Source organism: Protopterus annectens, chromosome 3.part1 (genome assembly GCF_019279795.1).
Source record: "Protopterus annectens isolate FY-2018-M chromosome 3.part1, PAN1.0, whole genome shotgun sequence".
NCBI classification, from domain to species: Eukaryota; Metazoa; Chordata; order Ceratodontiformes; family Protopteridae; genus Protopterus; species Protopterus annectens.
Window position 1 is genome coordinate 608,524,305 of NC_056732.1, and position 18,716 is coordinate 608,543,020.

Genomic DNA, 18,716 nt, shown 5'->3' on the forward strand with positions numbered 1-18,716 from the left:
GGTTTATGTTACCTCAATGAAACCACTATCAGCTACTGTCACAGAACAAACACTGTAAGACACTTGCACTTAAAACCCCTCAAAAAAAATCTGCACGGAAGGACAAGGCCAAATGTACCATCTTACTTAATACAAATATTAACTCTGGTTGCACAGCCATGGGGAAAGGGTAAGCATCTAACTATCTGTTTCCATTTCCATATCAAACTTGCAGCACTCTGATACAACAAAACTAATTATAAACTAAAAAGTGAAACAAACACCTAAGCACAAATTCCAACCAAACTAAATGGGGAAAAAAAACAGAAAACAAATGGGAATGCATATTTTTTACACACATACACACACATATATATAATATATATATATATATATATATATATATATATATATATATATATATATATATATATATATATATATATATATATATACACACACACACACACACATGCATACATACATACATACATGTGTGTGTGTGCGGAAGCACTTTACATAATCGAATTACTGAAATCTCGAATGTCATATAGTCGAGACCATATGATCGACATTTCAGTAAATCAAATATGTAAAGTTGTAAAAAATAACACCTTACTTACCTTAAAACGTTACGTGCACACAGAGGCAAGGCTTCTTGTACGCTCTGTGTGTACGTAATGTTTTTATCTTTTTTGTGGTGTTGACAGGAGGTGGGAAATCTCCCGTTTTGCGCTTCCGCATACAGCGCAATATGGGAGATTTCCCTTTTCTCCACTGTAGCGCGATCTCGGAGTTGGTATATTTAAGTAGGGGGGGTGTGGGGGGCACAGCCCCCCACATGGGGGGTGCAGGGGGGGCGATGTTTGACTTTTTTTTTTTTGGGGGGGGGGGTTCATTTTAGAAGTTCGAGTTTCCAAAACTCGATCATTTGGTCTCGACCATATGAGGTTCGAGATTTTGGTAATTCGATCTTCTAAAGTGAATCCGTGTGTTTGCATATTTCGTTTTCAATGAAAGCTGTTTTCACTATTTGCTCAAAGGCAATAGTTTAAACTAAATATTATGCCTCATTCTGGGATCAGGTTACAACTGAGACAATTAAGGGAACTGATGTGCTCTTAGTGTCCTTAGACTTCAGTATGGCCTTTGATATTTTTCTTCATAGGAAGTTTATGGGAAAACTAAGATCTGAGTGGAGAAGGGACAATAACACTCTTGAAAGGAAATTATTTAGAGAAATGCTGGTAACTTAAATGGGGATCAGTGTGTCTAGTACAATGATCGGTCCTTACTTAATATATTTGTGCCATGTGTTATACTACCCACAGGATACAGGACAGTATACCACAAAGAAGCCATCCTTAACTCCTAAGGTTTCAGCATCACAGTAAACATGAGTGATTCAAGGAATGGTCTCCTTCTACTGCTTTAAACTGGCACTGACTGTAGCAAAGAAAATGTCTGTGCTAGTTTTGCTTCATGAAAATGTGTCAGTCCTAAGGAAGAGCCAATACAATTTAGCCACATGCTCTGTCTTGGAAATAGGGCTAGCACCAAAACAACACTGTAGAGTTATTGGGAAAATTGCTACATCGCATTTTTCTTTCATAAGGAGGAAAAAGTGAACACCATCTTTTGATGGCATGCCCCCATACTCCTATGGAATGTCTGTGGTTTGCACCTCAACTACAGGCAGGTGTTTTGTGTGTGTGTGTGTGTGTGTGTGTGTGTGTGTGTGTGTGTGTGTGTGTGTGTGTGTAACCTGTGAGAGTGAAGTGTAGGAAAGCCATGTCTGTCTGCTTATGTGGCGGGTGAGTGATTCCTTGAGTGTAAGCATGCAGCTGGAAGGATGTTTGTGTGTGTGTGTGTGTGTGTGTGTGTGTGTGTGTGTGTGTGTGTGTGTGCGCGAGAGTATGCACATGTTGAAGGATGCCTATGCTACCAAGATGTATGGGCCAGTAGTGAGAACACTAGTGTAGTCTGATCTGGCACTGCAGTGTTTGATTCAAAGACATGGCAGTTAGCTGCTAATGATGTGTTCCTTGTTGCAGTTTAACCTCGTCTCTGAATTAGAGATTCTGGCTGCCATGCTAATTAGCAAACCATGCATTAGACAATTATTTCTGGCAGCAGGGATCTCTGTGAATCCCTGGGTATGTTTGGGTAGCAAGACAGCATTGCTGTTTGTAATTATATCTACCACAATAATGCACCTTCAAGTAGAGACCCTTGCAACACTTGATTATAACATAGTTTACTCACTGCCTGTACCTCTTTTTCATCCCAATATTTGTTTAAACTCTTTTGATGAACCAGCACAGGCCATACACTTTCTAGGTATTGATGCAGGATTGTGCAAAAGCTCTCTTATATATCCTATTTTTCTGTCTTACCCAGTTAATTAAGAAAGAATTCCTCATTAAGATGAAAGTTTTTGGCAACCAAATAACTGTGTGTAAGCATTGTAAAATACCATTGCATGCATTCTTATAAAATAAGGTCAATCTGTATCAATGTGCTTAAAACCAAAAGTCCATTCAAAGATTTGTTCTCTTTTAGTAAAAACAAAACACAAAAATGGAATGAAGACAATTAAGTTTAATATAAAACTGCATACATTGCCTTATTCTTTATTATTATTTTAAACCATCCATATCAGGAAATAAAATATATAAGATGGTAGATAATCCAATACATTATAATGCAGAAACCTCCTGTGCATAATAAAGTAAGAACATTCCTGTGATTACTGTTTTACTAGATTTGTGATTACTTTTATAATTCACTGTATATTATCTAACTTTCCGGAGCTTTTCTCCTTGGGTCTCGGCTGAAAATGGGCACTTGCTCAGCCAGAAAAACTCGGTCAACAAATGGCAAATAAATATTAAATAAACATGTTTGTATCAGAATAAATATTAGCTGCCTGGCTAAAAAAATGCAAAGCAGCTAACAATGAAAAATCAAATCTGATTACATACAGGACACTGGATGCAAACTCTACCTTAACAACAACAACACAGTGAGCAATTCTTTTGTGCAATTATAAAACTATAAAACTCTTAGAACTGAATGCTATAGCAGTGAAATTTTAAATGCTACATAAAAATCTCCTTATTCATTTTATGTTAATTTCTTTAATTTGTTCACAAGGAAGGAGGAGGGTTCCACATAGTCTTCATACACAACCTAGGCTCAAAGAAGAGCAGTGTAACAGATAATTATGAGTACCTGAGGGTCAGTAATCAGAAAAGGAAAACTGCACATATCCAAGTCTTACAACCTCGGTATAATTAATGAAACCTTTTTTTGCATCTGGAAAACATCATAATAATATGATTACCAAATCCATACAGTTAGTACCACATTTCCATGTTGTAGAAAATACGTAGCCTATGTCTGGTTACATTTAAAAGACATATGAAAGTTAATGAACTTATAACTGATGGGTTCATTCTATTGAACTGATAGGACTTTGACACTGACAATCATCTACACACCAATACAAATTTCATTGGGATTCAACTCCTCTATTCCCATAATGCCTTTCACACCTCTGCCTTCCTAAAGCTTCTAATCCACCCACTGTACTTGTGCAATCCACAATGGCCCCAGGCATCATAAAGCTGTGGCAGTTTTTTTTTTTTTTTTTTTTTTTTTTTTTGAGAAAATTAGTCTTTGTTTCTTTGGACTGGCATCTTTCAGTCTTGATTTGTTTTAGTTTGGTACTCTTCCCTCCCGCATTAGTCAGTGCCTTCCTGTTTGCTTACACTTTGATCTAGACTTAAAGAGTTTAGGTCTTGGCTTTTTTCCTTGCCTTCTGTCCTGCTTAGGTTAAGGATTATGGGAAAAAGTTGTCTCTTCTAAGTGTATGCCCTATGGGCAAATAAATTCCCCCAAAAGACCGCCAAGCAGAATATTCTGTTTGCTTCAGTGTCTGTCGCATTGATGAGGACTGACCTATCACTGCTAATTTCAACAAGTGTATGATTACAGACAGGAAAAACAATCTGATTTAGAAAAATGGGCATTTTTTTTTCTCTTGCTTTCTGTGTAAGTCATACAAGCTGTGTAATTTCTAGGTAAACATGTAATGCCTGATAAGTCTCCTGGTGGGATTCAGCAAATTTACTTTTTGCATTTATTGACTTCATGAGAGTTTAGTGATAATAATTGCCAAACACAAAAATGGCCTGTGACACAAGCATCTAAACGTTCAGACCTCACATCTGTAAGTAGGCTTAATGACCACAGTCAAGCAATGCCATTAAACAATAACTTGTCAATGCTGCACCAGAGATAACACCCACTGAATCACAAATGCATTTTCAACAGTCTTAGCAAGTCAGGACACATACATTTTTTCATCAGCGTATTGGCCCTAAATGTTAATATGCTTGAGATAAACACATTTTCCTACAACTCCTCTTTGTGAAAAGCAAGCATTTGTACAAACATTGTAAGTTTATCAGAAAAAGTTGAGGAAGAATGGCTAGCCAGGCTTGCAAGTCCTGTGGTCTAATTAAATGACAAATATGAATTGTCAATCAGTAGTAGCCTGTTCCTTTACAGTCTTCATTGTTGAGACTGTCATCATTGGACCACACGCACACACAAAAAAGAAGTTGCAATGAGTACTGTATTACTATTATGAAATGTGAAAGCTTCTCATTTAATATATGTGGTCCATGGTGTACTCCAAGTTTGAGGGAATGGCAGCAAGTTAGGAAGGAGTTTTACTGCATCTGTGCTTCTCTGAATTGTGGGCACAGTTCAGTTATACTGCTTTCTATGGCTACACTGTGCAGATGAAGAGAATGAAGAACTCTTCTTTATAATATGTCTGCTCTTTCTCCATGGCTTCATGACTGTGGAATTTGCAGTAACACGTTGCAGAGGGTTTGCCAATCTGCAAAACTGCTTATCTACTGTGCTTTTTTCTTTTAGCTTGAATGAAAGTTGGTATCGCCATGATTTTCACCTAGTAAGATGTTTTTATTCAATTTAGGAGGATGGAGTAATCATGCCTTTGCCATTTTGTCACATTTACACTTTTACCATACATCTAAAAGATAACTGCTGGTCTGTGTATATGGTGTTTTGTGTCTAGAAATCAGGGAATGTTTTAAATATTATGGATTCTACAACTTTAAGCATTTGCAAATATCATGTTTTAGTACAAGAAAGCTCTGTTACAAGCCTATTTGCATACTCATTCATGTTATTAACTTCAGTGAAGGTAAATTTCTAATGAGGTGCGCACAAGGATGGAGAAGAGGGGTCTTCATGATTGATTGAATGAATATCACTGGCATATGGCTGAGGAGAGACAGAATTTGTAAGAGAAAGAACCTTCTCAAACTATCCAGTCTTCTGAATGATTTGCTTTGCTTTCTCTAGCTCTGATGGGTCCACAACAGACATAAGTATCTGATTCCGAAGTAACTGAAATGTTCTTCTTTTAAAGATGAAGTTAAAGCCTTTTGACTCTTCAGCTTGGTAGGCTGTTTAAATTCACTGCAGTGTTCACATTCATCCACAATGTGTTCAATGACTGGGCAAAATAAACACTACCTGGAAGCCTTCAGGAGTTAACTGATGCAACAAAATGCATTTACTCATGAATTTTGCTGCTACAGTGAAAAACATCATTTGTATCACATAAGGAACTGAAAAAAATGTAATGATACACAATGAAAAAGAAATAAAAAAATAAACATAGTACAGTAAATCCACTAAGCTGCACAAATGCATTTAGATGTAACAGGAGAGTTTGTAATTCTACAGCTACAAAGAAAAAGATGACGAGAATGCAAAACAAGGCAAGCTATACAAAGAAGCCTCACTCGATCCTAAGTCAAAAGCCAGGACACACAATGCTTAATCATACCTCTCAACCTCTTAGAATAAGAAATTTGGACAAAGTCCAAAATAATAGGGGACAAAGGCCCAAAAATGGGGACAGATTTTAAATATTGGTCTTACAAAGTTAGAAAGTTGCTAGAATGGCAGGTTTTGTATTTGCATGCATTTTCTGAAGAATAAAAGTCTGAAACTCAAACTTGTATCATTATTTGGTGACTTCATTCCTCTGTGATTTGCCAAAAAAAATTACAAGGAAGAGACCAAAGATATGAGGCAAAAATCTGGACATTTGAGAGCAATATACTTGGTGCCTCACAATAAATGTGTTCACAAAAGTAACATATTCTGTCAGGAAGAGAGAGAGAGACAACATGGGTAAACTCAGATATAATGATTTAATGTTACAGTAACACACTCACAAAAAGAACAATATTCACGTATGAAACCAAGATTTATGATGTGGTCAGAGATGAAGGGAATGGTCTCAGACAGACAAAGATTACAGGGCTGATGAACAGGTAGCTGAGTAAATCAATGTGTACATTTATGTAGCGAAAACACACACAGTAACAGAAATCCCCCCAAGAAAGCTAAAGATGGAAAACGAATTGGAGGTGATAAATACTACTAGGCTAGAACATGCAATGCAATGCAAAATGAAAAGGTCAGCAGGATGCTGCAGTGCACAGATGCTAGTATGAAAACGACAGATAGTATGGTGATGCCTACATATAGGGTACTGGTAAGGCTACTTCTGGCCTTGGTGGCATTACTAATAAATGCATATTAGGCTGGTACATAGCAAGGAACATGCAATTATAAAAACTGTATGTCGGGTTGAATACAAGATAGTACTCAAGACAGTTTGACATTTGCACTGCTAAATGTCAGAAAAGAGGGTAATAGCTGAAATGGGAGGAAAAGTCAACAAAGGTAATCACCAAAATGACAGCAATTTAATAGTATGAACTATATGTGTGTTTTATAAATAAGAGAAATTTTTAACATTAATATTATTGGGATAGGACTGCTTTTGTATGTCATTTATATATGTTATTTATATATGCAAGTTTTTTCCTGTATATACCTTTAAATTATCTCATGAGAATGTGTTTTTGGCGCCACAATGTTTATATAATGAGTGTGGTATTATTTGTCTTTGTTCTGAAGAAGTCTGCTTGTGTCAGATGAAAGCGCTTAACCTGGAGAATTTTTTACTTTATGTTACTTTGTGTTGCGTGCAATAAACTCGTGTACTTTGTACTGTGTACTGTCCAAGCCGAGGAGTTATTGAGTCTGCCTTTCCACACCAGCCATACATTTCTTTACGTTGTTGCTGTGCTGTGTTAGTGTTTTAGCAATTTAATAGCAAATTAAGACGGACTAACACTCTGAGGGGGGTTTCAGCAAGGTGGAATACTCTTGACATATGCAACAAAGGAGTCTACAGATGTCTAGGGCACAAGGAAGAGATGGCTAGAAAAAGCCAGACAAATGAAGGCTATCTGTAACTTTAGGAAGGCCTGAGAGATCATGTTTTCTTCTAAGTTATCTTCAAGTTGCAGAAAATAACTTAGAGGATAGGAGATCAGGCAACAACAACATGAAATCCTTTGTTCATTTCAGAAATGTTAATACACTGCAGAAAAGAGGCACTTTTGGTGGGTGAGGTGAGACAACATGCAAGGATGGAAGATGTTGGGAATGTAAAAAGTGATGCCTAAAGTGAACTCTGAAATTAAACACTTGAGAAAGGTTTACGCTTGGGTCCGACAATACTCAAGAGAGACTGGCAAGTACATACTAAATGAAAAAAAATAAGAACATGAGTTAAAAAAGAGCAAGATAGCATTTCTACTCAGAAATTGTGGTAAATGTACAAAAATACACATTACAACAGCAGTTTTCAAAAATATATGGGAGAATCACAATAGAAGATCAATATCAAGTACAATGTGAAGATGAAGACTTTGCAAGATGTGCAAGTGAAATGGAATAATTGCTCAGATCTAACAATTATAAAGTGCTGTCAGTGTCCATGTTGGGTGGTTCCTAAAAGCAGAAAATAGTTAATATGCAAGCAGATGCTCATTTTACTAAAGATAAGCAAAACCTCTCCTGTTAATGTAGAATCTGTTTTTGCAAATTCACAGAAATTAGGAAAAAATGGCAGACTGTGCCATTTCATCCCTGTTTAAACTAATAAACATTACGTTGACATTCATGTCAAATATTTTGTAGCATCTAATATTCCATTTCATTTGAAACAAGAAACTTCAGTGAATGTAAATATGTGGATTCACCCATAAATACCAAATACAAGACCTCAAAAGCAGATAATAACAGTTGTTGTGTAAAGAGTAAACTACTTGCCCCCAAAGCTGGTAATCTCTGAGTACATCCAACTGCAATCTTTAGCTTCCAGTCTGTTTCACCATCCAGCTGGTCAGTACGGATAAAACAGGAACCTTGAAAAACACAAAATGGAACAAAAAGACAGAACAGTCAAAACTCAGTATTTTTAATCATATTTGCCCCTTGCCATACATTCAAGCCAATAAAGCCAAACTCCACTAACTGCAGGTATGTGTATCAGACTTGGTTTTAAGCTCTGTATTTCTAAAGTACAGCCAAACAAATCAGTTATGCTGTACTTACAAGTTCAGAAAAAGGCATGACTGCAACTAGTGGAGTTTGAGTTTATTGTTAAAGATCATATGGCACTTACCAAAAAGAGTATGGGTTTATATATAGGTTTCCAAAAAAAACTTTACTCCAAGACCGTTTTACAATATATTAAACACAGAAAAAAAAATATGTTTGCATGTATCATTAATGTCACCAAACTTGATTACATAAAACATTACTGTATTATCTCCAGCTAAATTCATGCAATGTAAAACTACATCAAATTTTTCAATTTTTCCAAGTTTTTCCATACAAACCGATTGAAATATTTCCATTGAAAATCTGAAAATTTACTTTGTCCCATTCACTAGAGTTTCTTTTGACTTTGTCCAAAAATCTCAACCATTTCTAACTAAAAAAATACACCCATGTCTCTTAGACTGCCTTAATTTTCTTTCAAATAAAATCAAGTTCAATTTATTATGGCGATTAAATCCAAGAACCACTACAATTAAAAAAATAATAGCATACAGAGAGAAAAAAAATAAAACAACAATGGGTAAGCAACAGATGAGTGTTGGTGCTAAAAATGCAGCAAATTAATATAATCAGACAAACGCTATGGCTCAAGTAATATTATATGCTAAAATAAGTAAGATGTCTTGTGATGGAACACTTGAAATCTTACAGCATGGGAGGCTTTACTCAACCAATACAAGAGGTGGTTCTAAAGGTGTGGAGATATAATAAAAAGGCTAGGTTCCAGAAGTATCCAGCCCCTTCCTGGGTACCTGCAACAATCCCAAGGAAGGAATGTAAGGATGTAGCTAGATATTACGAAAACAAAGGCTCCTTGAGAAATATGACTAAATAAACCAACTACAAAACTTTGAAGTCCATTACCATATGTTTAATGAATCATCGGTCTTCCTCTAGTAATCTTAAAAAGGATAGATTCCAAAAAAAGTCCTTAAGTAAGAATATTGGACCAGCTAACTCTGTCTACTCAAAAGACACTTAAATATTCTCCAATTCATTCCTAACAGTTTCATGACAGATGAGCTTTGAAACTGTCAGGTAACATCTGTACAACCATCTTCCAAGTCTTAGTTTCCTCCAAAAAAGTCTTCTTTCCAACCCATATTTAACTTTCTTTTCTTATATAGAATCTCCCGTTTCATGGTTTCACCCAAAACAGACATTTTTTTCTTTATACAGAATAAACAGGATAGGACCACCACAAAGATATAAAACATATAACAAAATTTATTACCTAAAATAAAATAAGCGCTTTCGCATGCTCGCAAGGCACGCTTCTTCAGATTTCACTAAACATTTTAAAATCATTGGTTATATATATTTCTATTTAATTGAAAACATCTGAAGCAATCAATCATTAGATAATCGTCAATTCATCTTATTAACTCAATTAAGTTTCGGCTAAAAGAATAGCCGAAACCAAACTTAACAGACTATCTAAGTTACTATATTACTTTATCTCATCATTCAATAGCTATCTCAACTACAAACTTATAGAAATCTAATTAGATTTATATAATGCACTTTATAAGATTTATGTAAGAAGCTATATTTCTGTTTCTAAAACGTCCAAAACTACATCTCTTATGTAGAAGCAACAAAAATAAAAATATAACTGATGTATATGAAACAACCATAGAAACGTGTCACTATCTTCAGATATAGCATTTCTAATGATGAATATGTATAGCATTTTCCTAGTCTAACAGATTATATAATAATTTTACATAACTAAATAAATAAAATCAAATAGTATGAAATATAATATATATGTATCCATTTCTTAACATTAAGATACATATATAATAAACATCTATCTACTACATTTTGAAACAATTATATTCTTGTATAAAATACATATTGAGAAAATATAAAATGTAAATGCATGAAAAATGTATATGTATACATACATATATATATATATATATATATATATATATATATATATATATATAAAAGAAAAAAAATCTGTATAAAAATAATAAAGAATATATATAAAATTAATAAACAGGTGTGAACAAAAATATATATGCATAAATAGATAGGTATGTATATTAATAAAATTCAACATCTATACATACATATCAATCTGAGTATATTCTCTTTCATTTGAGTGTATGTGCTTCAAGTATAGGTTTAATGCTTATAAACTGATTAAGACCAGGATGTAAATGTGCTCATAGTTTAAATATCTAACAGAGTTCCACTGACTTCAAATAATTTACACTGTTACATTTTTTTCTTTAAAACTCTTTTTAACCTTCTATTTTATTATTAATTTCTCCCTATATAAACTATTTCATAACACACTTACCTAATGTTACAACCTGTACCCATCTTTGAAAAAGGACAAGCAAAAACTGTCCCTTTTATGCAACACGATGAAGCCCAAAGTATGAGTGGGGTGGCCTCTTTCTGTTTAGTAGTAGAGGCACTGTAGTGGAGTAAGATAAACTTAAATGACTGTTGCCATCTCATCCATTCTGAGAGGAGGAAGGTGGCTATACTCACCACATCAGCAACACCTACTGTTGGGTGGCAGATCACTCACTGAAAGGATTAGGCAGACTCATGACACTGAACTTGTGTGTATGCTGTTGAGTTAGGGATGTAGACTTGATGCACATCTCTCCCTGACCAGGCAGTTGGAGTTAGTTTGCAAGCCTCCTACTGGGGAGAAGTAAGGTGGGATAAGGCTGGGGAATCTCCGTTAGGTCCAGCACCTGGCTCATTTTCTAATGACCAACTCTTGTCTTCTTGAAGAATTAATGGTCTAAGCCTGCCTCACACACATCCCCAGCATGAATGAAAGGGACACAGGGCTGTTGTCTATAAGTGGATGTTTGGCTGTTGCCCCTGGAAGGAATAAATGAATCAGTGTGATACAAAAAGGGGGGCCATTGGGCAAGTCCCACAGAAAACTTAAAAAAGGTAATAACAAATAAAACAGCGTATATTTAGGAAGCTCTCCCACATAAATTAATGGAAGATCTGAGCCATTTCACCACCAGTTCCTGTTGGAATACAGGATGCCCTAGCTTACCATGCACCTATAAATTACACATTCTAAACAACATTTTTTAAAATATTAACTTCTTTACTCCTCAATTCTGTTTCCCATCCTTTCAAACTACTTCTGAAGTGACAATATCTACTGCCAATGGCCTGAACTATGTACTAGAACACACTAAATCTGCCACAATACTGTCCTCCCAACCCCTAATATTAAACATCCATTACGACTAATTCAAATCCTTGCAGGTATTTCTTTCAACTTCATTCACCCCTAAAATAAGATTTTCATCTGGTCAGCAGAGGACAATATCATATGTGTATATGGAAAGTATAACAGCTGATACTAAATACTTTCTTATTTGTAAATTACCCAAATCAATGTCATTTATCCACTTAACCACTGTAGTAACACAAACCAAACAGGACAGCAAAGTGGTGGAAAAAGTTAATGTTGTCTCAAAGAACTTGGTTCAAAGCTAGAGTGCCTTCTGCTCAGAGTCTCCTGACACTCACTGTGTCTGCATGGATTTTCTGAAGGTGCCATGCTTTCCTTACACACCCACATCCAGAACGTAGATTAAATGACAATCATTCAAAGTGGTCAAAGGTATGTGTGCCATGCATGCGTGTGTGTGTGTGTGTTTACTTACACTGGACAATGGGCTGGGAACTAAGTTTAGATTAATTTCACTGCCTTACACCTTCTGTGCTGTCACAACCTTGGAATGGATTAAGCAGACAGTTAAAAAATAAGCCAAATAAAAGGCTCAATAAGCCCACTTGTTATACTCTATATCTAGCCACTCCTACTCCCACATAACTAGTCAGCAATGGTTTGAGGCAAGTTTAAGAAAAAACTCCCTTTAACAAAGACATACAATTCTCCTCTAAGCTGTTATGATCTCAGATAATACCTATGTTGTTGTTGTTTGTCTTTCGGCTTTTTCCCGGTAAGGGGTCACCACAGCGGAACTCTGGTGCGCTAATGACTGGCAGTAGATTTTTTTACGAAACACCGTGGTGCCAGCTTGACGCCCAACCTTCAACGAAGGCACGCCCATTTACGCACTCATGTCTTTCGAACACTACCCAACCGCGGGGAGGACATGCAGACTCCACACAGAAGGCACTCCCAAGCTAAGCCGAGAATCGAACGGGAGAACCTCTTGCTGTGTGGTAACAACGCTACCGCCGTACCACCATGGCGTTTCAGATAATACCTATGTGAATAATGAAATCAAGTCCTGCTTATGCTAAGGTTCCACGTGTACTTTTGCCCTTAGGTTACAAATAAAAAAAAGTTATGTACTCATCATAACTTTCCACCTCTGTTGTCGATCTTCGTTCATTCTTTAAGAATGGGACTCTGTTCCAATCTTCAGAACTGGCTCGGCTGTTATATAGCTCGCCACAGCCAAAAAACTCTCGAGCTAAGGCTCTACCCATAATGCCCCTCTCTCCATTACCGCAGCTTGAGTTTGCAGATCACAGCAAGAGTATACACAGAAATTGTAAGCAGAAGCAATGTCTAAGGTAAAAACCCAATGGAAACCCAGGACAAGGGTTCGATTCCCCAGGAAATCTACAGGACAGAGAAGGTGGGTGTGATGTCAAGAATGAACGAAGATCAACAACACAGATGGAACGTTATGGTGAGTACATTACTTCTTTATCTGATGTTGTCAATCTATGTTCATTCTTGACAAATGGGACAGAGTCCCCAGCTATTTTAGTTCCTGGGTGGCCTTATGGAAGGATATTCCTAAGAACCATAGACCCAAAGAATGCTCTTCTCCTGGAGACCATATCCAATTTGTAATGAGTGATAAAGGTATAAGGCATAGCCCAAGTTGCAGCTGCAGTAATCTTGTCCATAGAAGTTTTTGAATGGAAAACTGCAGATGTGGCAAATGATCTGGTTGAATGCACTTTAACAGGCGCAGGTAACTTTTCGTTATGTGCATAAATAAAGGTAACACAATCTCTCAGCCATTTAGATAAAGTCACTTTTGATACAGCTTGCCCCACCCTTGGAACAGAAAAAGAAATGAAAAACTGATCGGATTTCCTGGAGAGACTTAGTCCTGTTAAGGTAAAAACGTAGTTGCCCTTGTATTTCCAGTAAGTGTATGCAATATTCACTTTTGTTGGAAAACTTGTGGAAGAAAATAAGAAGTTATGTACCTACCATAACGTTCCATGTTAGTTGTCTTCTTCTCGTCTTCTTTCTTGCTGGATGGGTTCGGAGCCGATCCTCGGCTCCGACTCGGCCAAAACTAAAGCTCGAGAGCTAATTCCACCGGCTCGAGGCTCCCCTATATCCCACAATGCTATGCGGTAACTACTCAGATCTCGTTTGATAGCTATACCAAGCAATCCTAGTCTCCATAGAATGGAGTAGGGAAACCCACCTCAAAACAATCTGCGTAAAAAGTATCGCAGACCGCAGTAAGGATAAAAGAGGTGGAAGAACGTGTGGGAATGACAACTTCCACAGGAAGAACACAAACTGAATTCCTGTCGGTCTGTCCAGGCTTGGGGAAGGAGGGGACGAAGAAAGAAGGCGAGAAGAAGACAACTAACATGGAATGTTATGGTAGGTACATAACTTCTTAATGTTAAGTTGTCAATTTCGCCTTCATTCTTGCTGGATGGGACCGCGTCCCTAGCACCTTATCCCGGGTGGCCTATCGGAACAGACTCTTGAGAACAGTGGAACCAAAATTGGCACAGCTTCTGGAAACCATGTCCAATTTGTAATGTGAAATGAATGTATGAGGAGAAGCCCAGGTGGCTGCTGCACAAATGGAATCTATTGGCAGCCTATCCTGAAAAGCTACGGATGTAGCTAATGCCCAGGTTGAATGAGCTCTAGGTCTTGAGGGTAGTTTTTGGTGTCTGATCTCATAGATGAAGGTAATTGTAGAGGTGAGCCATCTAGAGAGGGATACTTTAGTAACTGGAAGGCCCAATTTTCCTTCTGCATATGACAGAAACAATTGATTAGATTTCCTGAATTGTTTAGTCCTAAGTAATATCTAAGTTGGTGATGAACATCCAAAAAATGTAGCTTTTGTTCTTACCTGTTCGAATAGTTAGGGAAAAAGACGGGGAGATCAATAATTTGGTTTAGGTTTATTTGAGAGGAAACGTTAGGCAAAAAGGATGGATTAGTACGGAGGGATACCCTGTCTTTGTGAAACACTAAGTAAGGAGGACGACTGCACACATCATGGAGTTCAGATACCCTTCTCGCTGAAGTTATAGCTACCAGAAAAAGTGTCTTCCAAGAAAGCAACTTCAGAGAACATGAAGCCGGTTCAAGGGGAAGAATTAAAGATGCCAGAACCAAGTTCAAATCCTATTGAGGCGGGGGATCTTTGATTGGAGGTTTGAGAAGAAATACGCCCCTTAAAAAGGCTTTACAGAGTTTCTGAGCCATGATGCTAGACTCTGAAACACCAACATGAAAATTTGATATGGCAGCCAATTGAACTCTAATGGTAGATGCAGAAGATCCTAAATGAAAGAGTTCTGCTAGAAAGTCTAGAATAGTCTGGATAGGTGCAGTAAAGGGATCTATGTTTCTTGATGTTGCCCAAAAAGAGAAGCGTTTCCATTTGCTACTATAAATCTTCCGGGTAGAAGATTTATGAGAGGCTATCAAGATATCTCGGACCGAGCGAGATATTGAGGGAAGCCTGGCTAAGGTTGGAATCGGAGAAACCACACTGTGAGGTTTAGAGAAGGCAGAGATTGGTGCAGCTGACCCGATTGGTGGGTTATCAGATCTGGTACTGGGTCCAGATGCCAAGGCTGCTCCAAAAGGTAACAATGAAGAAAGGGAAACCATATCTGTTGAGGCCGGTAAGGGGCAATGAGGATCATTGTCACTCTCAAGGCGATGGCTTTCTGAATTAGTTGAGATATCAGTGGAAAGGGGGGAAAAGGCATATAGAAGTCCCCGGGGCCAATCGTGGACTAGAGCGTCTCTGGTGGGATGGCCTAGCAACGGGAAGAGAGTGAAGAAGTCGTGACACTTGCTGTTTTGGGGAGTAGCAAAAAGATCGCAGCAAGGCTGGTCCCATCTTAGGAATACTTCTAGAACTGATTTCTTTAGAGACCACTCGTGGGGCATGAGAATTGCTCTGCTCAATTTGTCTGCAATAATGCTGGATTTCCCGGGAATGTGCGTTGCTATCAGAAAACGCTGAGAAGAGATCGCCCATTGCCAAAGTCTGAGTGCCTCTCGACATAAAGGGTATGATCTGGCTCCGCCTTGTTTGTTGATGTACCACACTACGAACATGTCCGTTTGAATTGCAATAGTCCCAGTGGGAAGAGTCGTGAAGGGCTTGCAACACTAAAAGCACTGCTCTCATCTCTAAGACGTTTATGTGCAAGTGGCACTCGAAATGTTGCCACGTGCCCTGGACTGTCCTGCCCTGATAATGCCCCCCCCCCACCTGATCAGGGAGGCGTCTGTTGTCAACGTGGCAACTGGGGGGGGGGGAGTGAAGGGTCTTCTTCGGAGAAGTTGAGGTGAAGTGATCCACCAAGACAGTTGATTCTTGCATGATTGAGTTATCAATATGGTATGGGACATCGGGAGCTGTTGAAAGGACCATTGAGTAAACAGCATCCATTGGAGGATTCTCATGTGAAAGCGAGCTAAGGGGAGAAGGGGAATAGCTGCTGCCATGAGTCCTAACACCTTCAAAACTAGTCTGGCTTTGACTTTGTTGCATTGTAAGAGAAGGGAAACTTGGTTCCGAATGTCTGACGCTCTCTGCTCTGTGAGTATGGCTGAAAGATTGAGTGTGTCTACGATGGCGCTTATAAAGGTAATAGATTGACAAGGCGACAAAGCAGATTTTTCAAAATTTATCGAAATGCCTAGAGCTTGGCAAGATTGGATGGTGAAGTCCCTGGATAGAAGAAGCTGATGTCTGGTGGTGGCGGTAAGGAGCCAGTTGTCTAAATATGGAAACACCTGGAATCCTTGACGTCTCAAGTGAGCCGCGACCACTGCCATGCATTTGGTAAACATGGGAGGGGGAGGGGGCTGTAGTGAGACCAAAGGGCAGGGCCCTGAACTGGTAGTGACTGGCGCCCAGCCTGAAGCGGAGATATCTCCTGGAGCGTCTGTTCATCTTGATGTGGTAGTACGTGTCCTGAAGATCTATCGAGCACATCCAATTGTCCTGACCCAAGAAGGGTAGAATGGACTGTAGCGTGACCATCCGGAATTTTGTTTTCCTGACATACTTGTTTAAGTAGCTGAGATCCAGTATGGGTCTCAAGTCCCCTGTTTTTTATGGTACCAAAAAGAATTTGGAGTAGATTCCGGATCCTTGCTGGTCTGCTGGGACTGATTGGATAGCTCTTTTTGATAGCAGCTTTGAAATTTCTAATGCTGCTTGTTCCCTTAGACCAGGTGGAATGTCTGGAAGGGATCTTTTGGGTTGGGATGGGATGTGAACAAAGGGAATTTTGTAACCCTCGGATATTATCGACTGTACCCATTTGTCTTGCGTAAGGGAAAGCCAGGCTTTTGGGTACAGGGATAATCTTCCCCCGACTGCCTCCGAAGGTGGACAGCCGGTCAGCCCCTCAGGGATGCTGAAAGGGTTTGTCAGAGAACATTTCTCTGCTACCCTGGTTTTGCGGACCTCCTCTGCCTCTAGGGCGTCTATTATTATTATTCCCTCTCTGCCTCTAGAGGATCGCCCAGCGTCAGATGAGACTCCCTGGGATTGTTTTGAACCACATCTTTCCTCCCTCTGACCTTTGGGATAGGGTCTAGAAGGAGTAGAAAACGGACTCCTACGGCAGAGAGAGTCTTACCTTCTACCTCGCACCTGGTCAATGTATCCTTCACCTGTGGACCAAACAAGGATGATCCATCAAAGGGAGAATTGGTGAAGGACACCTTGAAAGGGTCCGCAAAGTTACATAGCCGCATCCAGGTGTGACGTCGTAAGGCAACACCTGTGCCTGCGGCTCTACTCACCCCATCTGCAGCATATGATACCAGCCGCATGGAGGAGTTAACGATGGAATTCAGGGTTGCCAACTGGGAGTTCATTGTGTCTTTGAACCCCTCAGCTGTAGGATCCTTTATCAGTTCACCCATATCCTTGAGTAAATCTCTCTGGAGACGAGTGAAGTGGCATAAGTAATTCAGCGAACGCATCGAAAAGGTCGCTGATGAGAACATCCGCTTGCCATACCTGTCCATGGTCCTAGATTCCTTATTAGGAGGATGGACAGGAACCGAAGGATCAGCTACCTCCTTCTTAGTGGCCGCAGCCACCACCATGGCATCAACAGGGACACCTTTGGATAAAAAATCTTTATCTCTAGGGGCAGTAATAAATTTAGATGGTCTCCTCGGGGTGGGTTCCACTGAATCAGGAGCCGTCCAAGCCTTCCTTGCCACCACTTCCATAAGGGGGTCAAAGGGAGGGGATGCCCAGGAGGTAGAAGGGAGAGAGCCAAATGCCTCAAGATACACGGACTCATCCTCCGAAGGGTTAAGGGCTGGCCAGTTCCCTCTCTGTTTCAGGATCTCAAGGATGTCAGCAAAGGAGACATCCTCAGAGGGGGATCGACGGGAACCTTCGGATTACTCTAAGTCAGTGTCAGAGGTGATAGACTCAGGGGAGTCAATGTGCTTCCTCTTGCACTGCCTCTTCCTTGGGGGATCTCCTGCCGGGTCAGGAGAGGCCTCGGAAGAGGAGGACATTCCCAATGGGGAAACTTGAGGAGTTGGCTCTCTGCGGTCTAAGACAAGGGGGTGAGTAGAAATCACCGCAGGCACTGTTGATGGGGGGGGCTGAAGGAGCCGACTGTGGGGCAGAACCTGGTTCTAGCATGCTCCGCATGACCTCGAAGGCACCCCTGTCAGGCAAGGCCAGAGGCCCCCACTCCGAAGAGACAAGGACCTCCCCCGGCACCAACAGGGCGGCTCGGCCGATGTCGGAGCCGAACTCCAACGCCGAAGCCCGAGAGGGAGAGCGGGTCGGACAAGGGTCCGATGCCACTGCGCCTCGGAGCCGACGAGGGAAGCTCGGCGCCGAGATCCCTCCAAGGAGGAGATCGGAGCAGACGACGGAGCCGAAAGGGAAGGTATAGTACAGTTTTGTATCTACCATAAATGTAGATGTCCGAACTGGATAGCATCT

General features: G+C 39.5%; 1 protein-coding gene across 2 annotated transcripts in view; it reads right to left on the reverse strand.

Moving 5' to 3' along the window:
* The window catches only part of ATP9B (ATPase phospholipid transporting 9B (putative)), a 4,837,291-nt gene that overhangs the window by 3,246,518 nt on the left and 1,572,057 nt on the right, over positions 1-18,716 (reverse strand). For both annotated transcript variants that reach the window (XM_044066988.1, XM_044066990.1), the window contains exon 8: positions 8,221-8,315. In XM_044066988.1, the coding sequence (XP_043922923.1) occupies positions 8,221-8,315 (95 nt within the window). The remainder of the gene's footprint in view (positions 1-8,220; positions 8,316-18,716) is intronic.